General features: G+C 44.2%; 1 protein-coding gene and 1 long non-coding RNA gene across 4 annotated transcripts in view; one reads left to right on the forward strand and one right to left on the reverse strand.

Moving 5' to 3' along the window:
- Window positions 1–1,618: 1,618 nt before the first annotated feature.
- LOC310894270 lies at window positions 1,619–11,520 on the reverse strand. Of its 2 annotated transcripts, none has more exons than XR_014579728.1 (3): window positions 11,094–11,520; window positions 8,138–8,321; window positions 1,619–7,613 (listed from the first exon to the last, which is right to left on the reverse strand). It is a non-coding gene; the product is annotated as an uncharacterized lncRNA (long non-coding RNA). The 2 variants fall into 2 exon arrangements; XR_014579729.1 differs by having other exon boundaries at window positions 7,933–8,321.
- Window positions 10,431–11,525, forward strand: part of ARFGEF1 (ARF guanine nucleotide exchange factor 1) — a 92,289-nt gene continuing 91,194 nt past the window's right edge. The window contains exon 1 of one of the 2 annotated variants that reach the window (XM_083824153.1): window positions 10,431–11,179. In XM_083824153.1, coding sequence (XP_083680279.1) covers window positions 11,056–11,179 — 124 coding nt within the window. In that variant the 5' untranslated portion in view covers window positions 10,431–11,055. The remainder of the gene's footprint in view (window positions 11,180–11,525) is intronic. The other variant, XM_083824154.1, reaches the window with a different exon arrangement.

Genomic DNA, 11,525 nt, shown 5'->3' on the forward strand with positions numbered 1-11,525 from the left:
TTGCCTTAGGTGTTCCCTGTCAGTTATATACACTGCCATGAAAAAGACCAAAGCCTTTAGCAGCTCATTCGCTATTATTCAGCATTTTGACAACAACTGGCAATCCAACAGCCAAAAGTGCACTTGAGATTTCTGAGATATCCCACTAAAGCCTCCCATTCTTTTGTGGCTGGATGAAACAGGCAACCCTTGTGCCCCCTCCCAGAGGATAATAATGCTGGGTATTATGGAAGCTCGAGGTGTTAGAGTTGCAGACTTACCTATGCTACCACTCACCTTCTGTTTTTCCTGAATTAGTCCCCTGGGGTGGCAGGCCTGAAGTTTCATCTGTCTGGGAGAAGAAATTCACACTCCTCTTGCTCTGAAGGTGGGATTTAACTCATCTGACTTAAATTAAATGAAAACTATTCATCTAAACTAAATCGACTTGGTTCCCTCTATATAGTGGGTAGGGAAAAATAAAGGATGTAGAGGTTGATAGGCCACATCTCTCGTAGTCTTGGCATTATTGCTACTGTATGAGTTCCTCATTAGATGTTACTCTTTTTGCATAGCAAGAGCCCAAATGACAGCTGAGACTAGGTGCTTAGCTTTTATAACTGTTAAAATTAGTTGAGACAAATTCCATCCTAGGATGGGACTTACCCCTTAATTTTCAGTAGATCCAGCTCTGGCTGAATTCAGATGCCTGAAGTTCTTTCTTTCAAGGTTGCCCATGACATGCAGGACATTTAAGGAATAATTTCTGCTGTGTAATTTCAACAGTAATTCAGGCAGACCTAATTTCTTCAGCCACCACAAGTGAAGGCTGGTGCTGTGGACTATGAAGGCATCTTCCTTTCTGTCCCTCTCTTTCATGCTTCTTTTAATCCTGACAGTAATTTAGGTTACTCTAGATGCATATTTCTTTTTCTGCCTTGTAGATTGCTGGAGAGGGAACCAGAATTGTAAGAGCAAATAGTTTTGGTATTCCCCATTAATAAAGATTAGCTATCTAACTGAGTTAGCTAGCTTGATGCATTCTTTTCCTGTTTTTTTGTTTGTTTGTTTGTTTTTTTCCTGGACAGATTTTTTACAAGTTAAACAAATGCTACTACACAACACACAGACAATACCAAAGACACACGACATACCAATACAAAAATAATCCAGCAATGTAGAGTATTCAAAATCCATCAGAGGGCAGTTCCAAATCTGTCACTGAGAAGAGCTAATTCGAGGTTTGGTGAGACCCTGTGGATTTTAACCAGCGGCTGACTGGCTGCCAGCTGCCTGCTGAACCCATATGAGATGCCCCTTAAAGCTGCATCCTCTGTTAATTTTCTCTTTTTCCTGCCTCTAGCAGGCGCTACATTATATTTAAAGGCTACTGAGTTTAAGGCGGTCCTTGAACTTAAAGTGAGAATGTTACCTTATTTTTACAAGAATGTACAAGAAGTTCACTTTTGATGCAAGCAATCGGTAACCAAGATTAGTAAACAGCTGTTCACAGAAAGCTATGGCCTGTTCAGCCTGCCCCTGCAGAATCCAGTCTTCTAATAAAAGCTAATACCTTCATTAGAAAGAAACTGTGCTCAGAGCCTATCATGAGCAAGAAAAACAAAACTCAGTCAATAGCTTCATGGTAAAATATTTATTAAAATTGTAATAGTAAGTGACATGGTAAAAATAATCTCAAAATCAGAGATTTATACATCAAAATAGTGACTACAGATTCCTGTGTCCTGTGATTTTTCTTCACAGAACCACAGAATCGAAAGGGTTGGAAGGGACCTCGAAAGATCATCGGGTCCAACCCCCCTGCCAAAGCAGGCTCCTTAGAGCAGGCTGCCCAGGTGGGCGTCCAGACGGGCCTTGAATATCTCCAGAGAGGGAGACTAACAAATTAACACTAACTAATTAACATTAACACTAACTAAGACTAACAAATATCTTAACAAATTAATACTTGCTACATTATTGCGGTACCATTAAGGTTTGCAAATACACCAGAATGTTTCAGTATTGTATTTCACACAGTGACCACATGTACCAAATACGCACAAATACACAAAGCCTGCTTATAAGACACCGCCGTTACCTCTCTGATTTTTAAAACAGAGTACAGTCAGCTTCCACAGACAGAGGGCTCACACCTATTTCAAAGGACTCAGCCTCACTCTAATACAGTATACTGTGAATTTAAAGTCAATTTGGATTTGATCCAGCACTACAATGAAAAGAAATGAAACCATGAATTTAAATCTCCACAAACTTGGAGAAAATTCTTATCACGCATTTTGTGATATGAACACTTCAAAATACTATTTTAAAATGATGCACAATTGTTTAACCTGCTTTGCCTATTTCTCTGTAGACTAATATGTCTTAAGATTAAGAAAGCTATTTTGTAGGTTGCACACACTGTTGCTCAAAAAAGGGGAAAATTCCAGTTGCCTGTGCTGAGTGTTCTGCTTTCTAAGCAGAGTGAAGCATCCACATTTGGTTGGCCTTATCCATGTGAGGAAGCTTAATGCCAGCACAATTATGAAAAAATACACCACATTGTTCCCCTCTTACATCTGTGTTCATGCCATTTCTGTGCATTTGTGTACAATAATATCCCAAGTAATATTTCTGTTCTAAAATGGTGAACAAAGCGAAAGCAATGTGCTGACGAGTATAAGCAAGGAAAAGTTTAGGAAGAACAAGCTAAAGAATAGAAGTGGTTTGTTAAATGAGCCTTTTAAGGACTACATCCACAGCTATCCAGAGGCGTGACCTCCATCTCATGCATATACAAGTAGACCAATTGAAGCTCCACTGCCATAACTTGCTATTAAATTCATGTAAGTAAGCTTTCATTGCAAAATATATCTAGTCCCAGTGCTAGCTAAGGAAGCAAGTTTGGCTCAAGCACGTATGAAACACTATAAACATTATCATTAATCTTGACTATATATTGCTATGTATCAGTCATAAAGGCCCTGCACACCCCTCTTCACACTTTGTTTAAGCGAGGACTGCAGTACTGGTAAGCACAACTTCAGATCACGAACAGAAGCAGTCACAAAAATCAGCAATGGCTCTATGGATTTGTAGAAAGTAGGTCCTGAAGAATTAGCTGTTGGCTGTCTCACAAATCATGAAAAATGAGATTTTTACCAGCCCAACAACGTTTGTTCTGTTTGGCCTTCTCAGCTGTGAACAATTATAAATCACACCTCAACAGCCCCACCAGTGGCACGGCAACACTTCCTTATAGGCACCATCTCTGTTCCTGCAGGAGGAGGTCAAAAAGCTTTTAGAAAGAAACAGCATGCAATAAAGACTTCCAGATACAAAACTAACCCCTCCACCTGTGCCTGGTTCTGAACCCAGACAGCAGCAGCTTTGAATGTCATGAGAAGCCATCCATCCTACATGCTGCGAACCGGTGAGTCCAGCTTTTAATGATGCTGATCACACATCACCTCTGACGCTTAACTTCAAACTAGAAACATCTTGGAAGTCCAATCAAAACTGTCATAGGTATTTTAAAGCGTTTTGTGAAGTTATTTGAGTGAATACACACCGAGCAAATATTTAGCGAGTTAACTAGGATCCTAGAATGAATCACCATTACAGTGCTTCTTTAATATCGTCCTTCTGCTCCTTCTGCTTCTTTAATATCTTTCTTCTAGGCAAGAATAACCATAACCCCCATTCAATTCTATCTTTCTGGTTATTCATATTCAAAATCCTTCATTCCTGCCACGAAGCCCACGGTTTGTAATATACAGGCTGAAGTATCAGTTATTGCATTTTTGACAGCAAATAACCCACTGCGGTTGCTGGAGGAAGCAATCAGGCAGATTCAAAGATCACTTGATGGCAGTTAAAAGTGGTTATTGCTCCAGTCTCATTGCTTGCCACCTTAATTCACGTGACTTTTATGACCTCTCTGTCCCTGCCTTTCAACACGGATATTAAACTACTTGGAAACCATCCTTGTCATTCATTTGACTTACCATACCCACAGATTCAAGGGAGATTTATCCAGCCGAACTCCATTCAACTTTTCTCACTCCTTTTTCATTTTCAGACCTTCTTTTGTTATTATCAGCTTATTGAAAGAGATCTGCATAAACCTTTGAAAATGCCCAAGTTCTAAAGTGATACACTGAATTCACCCCGGATCAAGGGGAAGGGAGTCTTTCAGAACACAAAAATTAGGTTAAAGCTAATGCTTCGTGCTTCCAGTAGCTAGGCTATTCAATGCCTAATCTGTAGAACAACTCAGCATGCATTACACTGGTCACGTCACATCAGTTACAAAGACCTGCAGGAGCCCGAAGCTAGGATTTAAAGGTAGGAGGATCATCATTTTCAGTGAATTTGTTACTTTTCTAATTTGCCACCGATCAGAAGATTCCCATTTTGTAACTCCAAACTGGAGATTAAAAATTTGGCATAACCATACACTATGGTAGTCCGTGCTATTATGGGTGTTTGGGAACATAAGTAATGAACCAGATTCAGCACCACAGAGTAATCTCAGAGAGCTGTAACAGTAGCGACACCACTTCCCAAGAAAGAAGGCAATCATGTTGTGGCTCCCTCCCTTCAACAGTTTCTTCTTAATATCCAGTAATAGTTCCTTAGCAATTTTATCTGCTGGAGTTGGCTAGGAGAAGCCATAAATCAGTGTTATCTTTGCCATAGATCCTCCATACATCTTCTTTTGCAGTGCAAGGCCCTCAGGAAATTGCCAGAACTTTGTGTTCCTGGAATATTTTCCATTACACAGGGGAGTACTACACCAGCTTGAATTTGCCTTTGCATTTGCAGAGCCTCCCCCACAACAGTAGCCGTATACCATAACCACAGAAGTTGGTTGCTGATTTGTCCATAATCAGGTCTGTAAGTTTGAAAAATGACTATAGAAAGTTTAAAGGAAACCTATATAACCATATTTTAAAAATATTTATTTCCTTCTGTCTTCAAGATCAAGTCATGTTCCTTCTTCATTCACAATATTAGGGAATGGCATGCTGAGGTGCCACGGAGGCTGGAAACTGAATTATTCATCTGCTGGCAGGAGCAAAATGCTGGAGAAAGAACTTACGGAAAACTCCTATAGGTAGGCTAGAAGAAAAAATGTATTCCCAATAGAAAAAGTACTAGCAAAAAGGGATCACATTCCCACAAATGCAGTGTTACAAGCTTCCCAGCACATGAACGCAAACTACAGTCTGGAACATTTGCTATCTTCCACAGTTTCCAGCCACAATTCAGAATGTTATTCTGTCAACCACATGACATGTTTTTTTTCCTTCGCTGCTGATATTTTTCCTGCAGCTGTCACAAGTTGAAAAATATCATGCTTTACTCGGAGTGTGTATCCTCAGGTAACATTAGTATTGAGAATGTATTACAATATAGCAAAAGCCTGCACTTTTTAGCTTTAAGGAATAGATTTGTCACCTTGCAAGAACCTCCTCAAAGTGATGGATATTCATTTCATTACTGGTCACCCCGGGGTGTCACATGCTTTTGTACAAATGTTTGGAAGCAACCTAGGAATTACCTATTGATTAACATTCCCTGTGCTAATAAATATTTGCTACTTGCTCTTTCAGCACCGCAGCGGATATACTGCAGCCTGTTTTAACCTGTCAGAATATTCACCCTATGAACAAACTGTGAACTCTTACCCCGAGCTCCTGGATTTACCTAAAAAGAGAAAATAAAAATAATCTTACAAATGTTCAAGCACATTTAGACTGAGTGTCATAATGGATACAGTGGATATTTAGAATTATGCTTCAGTTATCTATTCTATTCTATTCTATTCCATTCCATTCCATTCCATTCCATTCTATTTTTGCAAGGGTGGCAGGCCTAGGACTCCACAAAGAGAAAGAGAGAAATGTCTTCTTTGTATTTCATTATTAGATAACCGAGCACCACAGGGTACACATTCAGTACAAGACTTGAAAGCTTCTCAACCAAGGTGCCTGCAGTTGCAGAGCAATCATAGCTTCTCTCCTGTTCCATGTTCCCATGTGCCAGATCCATCTGGACCCTGATCCATCACACGCTGATTATCTGCGTCTGGTACTTGAAAACAGAACGGGAGCAAATGCAGAGTACTGTACTGCAGCTAAGGAAGGTGCCAGCAATGAGGCACCGTGATTAAAGGGGCATTTATACACTGGTCCTGCCTACTGACCCATGCATCCAACACACGGGGTCTCACGCACAGGAGCAGTGCTGAGCCATCTGTTGTGCAACGGAGATACTGAAGAAATTTTGTATATAAAGCAGTAGTTTAAACAATGCTTTAAGTCAGCATAAACCTGTATTGTTGCCAAAAAATGCAAGCCTGCCCTCTTCTTGCTCATTTTCTTGTTCCTGTCCTTGTGTTATTCCCCACCCCCTTGAGCTAACAAGCTTTTGTGAGATTGCCTGATGAAGCAGGGTATGGAATATATCTGGATTAAAAATGCTCTGTTTCTTGTCAGGTTGGTTTCAACCTAATTAAATTCTGAACATAATTCAGCATGTAATACACAACATGACAATGCAAACGCTTGTGCTGACCAAGGAAGCAAGAAACATAGAGGCAGGAGAAGGAAGACCAATTGTTTCTTTTAGTGGCAGTTCTGTCTTATTCTGTCTTAAAGCAATCACAGTCTAGCTATTAGCGTGCTGTTTCAAAGCTCGTCAAGACGAATTAAGAACACAGTGCCATCGTGAGCAGTAGTCCAACCCCCTTACCAGCCCTGACCACATTTACTCCCTCCCTTTCTTATCTAAGAATTACTGAATGTGCAGGTAAGGCTGTTCAATTCACTGATCCCACTGAAAACTATTTTTTTTTTGTAAGACTGATTTTCAGCTGGAGCACTGAGCTGAACTGACTCACTGCAGAGCTATACAACAGCACCAACAAGACAAAGGGTGTCAGAACTCATACAGGTGAAAGAGCTCCCTTTGGGAGGCTGTAACATTCATGGATCAGCTTGTTCCAAGCATGCAGCTGCACTTTTAATATCAGCTTTTACTGTATGTCTGAAGTGAAGGCTTAAATCCTAGCTTTTCAGCATTTTCAAACAAGCACCACGTACAATTACCTTTGGGGTTGCTGTACATAGAAGTATCAGAACCACATGCTAAAAGTTCTCTGTGAGCCAGAAAGTTCTCTAGAGTTTTAGAGTCTAGAAATATTTTAAATACGTGAAACAATATAAATAGCTTTTGGAACACTCCAAGTAACTTGTAAATAAAAAAAGTACTAGATGGTAATTCTATTTTTTTGGGTGTTTCTCAAATAGATTTTCTCTCTTCTGATATTTTAATTTTAAACATAAAGGCTTCAACAAAGTTGTGACGCTTTTGCGCATACTTAGCACCATGTTTCTCTTAAGTTTGTCAGAAAACACTTCTCGAGTTTGATAGCACAACTACAGTATTTTATATGTGCTGCCCACAGACTTAACAGTTTGAGAACAAACGACAAGTATCACTCTTGTTTAGTATCTTCAGGACTCCACCAGCCAGGAAACAGGGATCTCTGCAGCTGCAATGGTTCCAGTCCTTGAGCCAGCCATTGACTGATGCTGATTCCCAGCAAAGACGAAATCTGCATGCTGAAACCAAAGCAGACATTGGAATTACTGCATCTAACAACCATTTTGGAATTATTTGCAAGGCTCCAGTGTATGTAAGATACTATCTTTAGTCTACTCAGTAACCCATGTATAACAAAAATATTCTAAACCTCCACTCTTTCTTTCCTGCGAGTTTTCTTATTCTTTCAACAGAGATAAAAGCTTAGCTTTTTAAAGTAATCAGCAAAACATACATTCTTTATGGTTTGTAGTCTCTAGCACCAAAAAAAAAATCTGACCTTGTAATGCTTCCTCAAAGTCCATAAAATTCTTTATAATTGCCCAAACATTTTAATACCTGGCTTCCCTAGTAAATAAAGCTGGCATAACAAATGACTTCCAATCCAAAGCACTGGGAGCCTGCACATGAGCTGGCAACCATTCACATCTTGGCCCTAAATGAGGGCACTGGACCGTCTTTCTATCTCCAGTGCTTATATCATTGTTCCCCTGTGATTTCCATCATTATTGGCTCAGCTCTTGGAAGGAAACTGGATGTCGACCTGCTCAATAGATGATTTACAATAAGATCTTCCTGGACAATTTCAGAAGCAGTCCTTTGATGACATACTGGCTCTACGCTGCTGTGGGGCTTAGGCAGGGGTTGCCTTGTGACTAGCACGGAGATGTAGAATACCAGCTGTGTCAAGCTGTAAACTGAGTGACGTGAGCGGCAGCTGTTTGAACCTGAGAACAGAAATTGAAGATTCAAACCACATTAGAAAGCAAAAATAACAAGAAGATTAATCTATTCATATTACAGTAGAAACAAAATAGAAGACGACACATAAGTGTCTTTTTGACAGGTCTTTTCTTTCAGTAATCTGATGTCTCAGCAGCAATTCTATATGCCAGCTAAAACACTGATGCCCGACTAAAACACACATACAAAATCATCCTGTGTACAACATATGAAAATAGACATTAATAGGAACAAAGCAGATAACTTCAGTCCTTGATGCTCTTTAAATACAGATACCCATTGTCTTCATGATATTATAATTGCAAGTCTATTTCTGCCAAATGGACCGTGAAAATCAATAGCAAACTCCATTTGCTAAATAACATTTCAAAGCTTTGACTTGGCTATGGAAATTTGGACTCAGGTGGTTTGTGTAAAAACTACCAGCAAGAAGTCTGTGAAAATTCTTATTCTTGCCATGTGTTCATGGCTGTCAGCTTTGAAAGACCAAGGTCATTTTGACATCCGAAGATCTGTATAACAAAATCGAGATTTGACCAATGGGGAAAATGTTTTTCCCTAAACAAAGGATTGGAAATAATTTCAAGTATACTCAGTAACTGTGCTGCTGAAGATATGGTCTTCTCAGTAAACCAGCCTAACCTGAATACGGTCATTAAATATCCTTGTGTATTTTTTTTGCAAGAATCAGTGTGCTTGGTGATGTGACTTTCGATGCTCTCACAGAGCTGTTCTAAAGCTAAAATCAGATCTACCCTCTTAATATTTTCAGTAATGTTTATCAGTCAGGTATTAAATTGCCTTCAGTTTCTAACTGAGAGTGACTAGAAAAAGCTCATGGAGCAGTTTGAGTCATTCCAGAAAAAAAATAATAATAACGTGGTTTGCTTTAATAGTTGGGTCTCACATTCATCTGTAGCTCTAACGGAATTCCCCATGCCAGTGTATTTCTTAAAAAGTCCAAATCTAGATACCTATGTGGCAACAAGTCTTTTTGGTATGAATCATTTTCCACTTGGGAAACTGGTTAAAGCAGTAGTAGGAAGCACTAGCTGCCTCTTCACTGGGGGACTGGGTTCGCTGTACCTTTACTAATGCAGCCACGACTGCTCTGCTGCAGACAAAGAAACACGCGCTGAAATAAACTATTCAGTCAAGAAGGCAAGGTTGCTTGCAAGGCCTCAGCACAGTGGCATGATAGCCTGGGCAGGCCCTAGAATTCCCCACAAAACATGAGGAAGGGAGCAGGATTAACCTCCTTGGATGGGTGTTGTCATGACTGATGAAGCAGGACGGCAGGAGGAGATAACAAATAGGAGCAGTTGGCTGCATGCTAGCTCTCAGTTCTGCTAGGTCGGAGATGACCCCCGGCTTCCCCAGCTGTCTGCTTTCTGTTACGGCCTTGTCCTGACCCGCCTGAAAGGTGGATCTGGAAATTCTGTCGTTTAATTTCCAGGTGAATTTTTAATTAATATTTGTTAAATATATATATATACACCAGAACTAGCTACAGTTAATGCCAAAGTCTACTGCTTTTATTACCAATGTTACTAGAAACTAGAATTCCTATTTTTATTGCAAATAATTCTACTTTTTGCACCTTGGAACACATAACTTGGCGTATCCTGCTCTCACTGGTTACCAGTCGGTCAGGGCTGGGCTGTGTTTTCCTCAGACCCACACAGGAGGTGACCCCCTCACCCCTTCATGAGGGGTGAACACCGAGAGCACAAACAAACCAGAACAATGTGACAGAAATAAGCAGCGATTTCATACAGTGAGAGACCACAGACGTCACCGCTTTTGTGAGGGTGCGTTTTATTAAAAATAAAAATCCCTCCGGCGGTCGTAGGGCAGGTAGGAATGGAAGAACTCTCCTGAGGAGGGGGCGCAGGCAGCCCTGCGTCCCCGGCCCCACACGGAGGGGTGGCCCCGGGGGCTTCTCGCCGGGAGGCGGCGAGGGGACGGCGGCGCCCCCCGGCCTCGGCTCACCCTCAGCCGCCGCTCCGCCGGGGCAGGTGGCGCTTCGCGGGGGGAGCCTCCCTCCATCCTTCCCTCCCCTCCCCGCGCTGGTGGCCCGGAAGGGAAGCCCTGCCCCTCCTTCTCCTCAGCCGGCTCCCAGGTGGCAGCAGCCATCTCCGCGGCTGCCTCCCGCGGCTCCGCTCCACCTGTAGCGCGCCCACGGGGCGGGCAGAAGGCGAGCGGCGGCCGCCCCCCTTCCCCTCCATCCCTCCCCTCCCTCCCCGCCGCCTCAGCCCCGCGGGGGCCGGGGCACGGCGGCCGCTTCCTCCCGCTCGGCAGCCGGGCGGCCGCGGCCCTGACGTCGCTTCCTTCCAACATGGCGAGGGCAGGTCGCTGCCGCAGCCGCTGCCGCCGCCGCCGCTAATGGAGGCGGGCGCGGGCCGGGGGCGGCTCGGGGACTGAGCGCGTCGCGGGCGCCGTCCGCGCACACACCGGCGGCGGCGGGGGACGGAGGAGGAGGAGGCGGGGAGGAGACGGAAGGCTTCGCTCTCCCTCGGCCCAGGGGCTCGGCTGCCGCCTCAGCCTCCCCCCCGGGGGAGCCCTCCCTCCGCCGGAGCCCTTCCTCGGGCCGGCCTCGCCGCCCTCCCACGGCCCCTCGCTGCCCTCCCCAGGCGGGGGCGGCCGGTGCCCCGCTCTCCCTTCCCTTCCCCTCCCCTCCCCTTCCCTCCCTTCCCCTCCTCCTCCTCGATCGCGCCCATGTATGAAGGGAAGAAGACGAAAAACATGTTCCTGACCCGGGCCCTGGAGAAGATCCTGGCCGACAAGGAGGTGAAGAAGGCGCATCACTCCCAGCTGCGCAAAGCCTGCGAGGTGGCCCTAGGTGCGTGCGGGCGGCCGCGGGGCCTCCCCCCCTCCTCCTCCTCCTCTCCCTCCCTTCCTTCCTCCTTCCTCCATTTCGTGGGGAGCGGGGGGGGGAGGGGGGGTGTCGAGCTGTGACACGGATTTTGGGGGGACAGGGCTTGGGGGGGGGTGCTTAGTTCCGCCCTGCGTGAAACTCGGGGGGCCCCCTCGGGTGACAGCGGCCGTGAGGGCGCTGCGGCGCCCGGCGGGCTCTCCTCCTCCTCCTCCTTCCTCCTCCTCCTCCTGCCGCTCGCAGGATGAATAGGCAGAGCCGGAGGCGCCGAGCTGAGCTGAGGTGACCTGGAAGCAGACGGCCGGCAGGTGAC

This window comes from Anser anser (genome assembly GCF_964211835.1).
Source record: "Anser anser genome assembly, chromosome: 2".
In the NCBI taxonomy this organism is placed as follows: Eukaryota; Metazoa; Chordata; class Aves; order Anseriformes; family Anatidae; genus Anser; species Anser anser.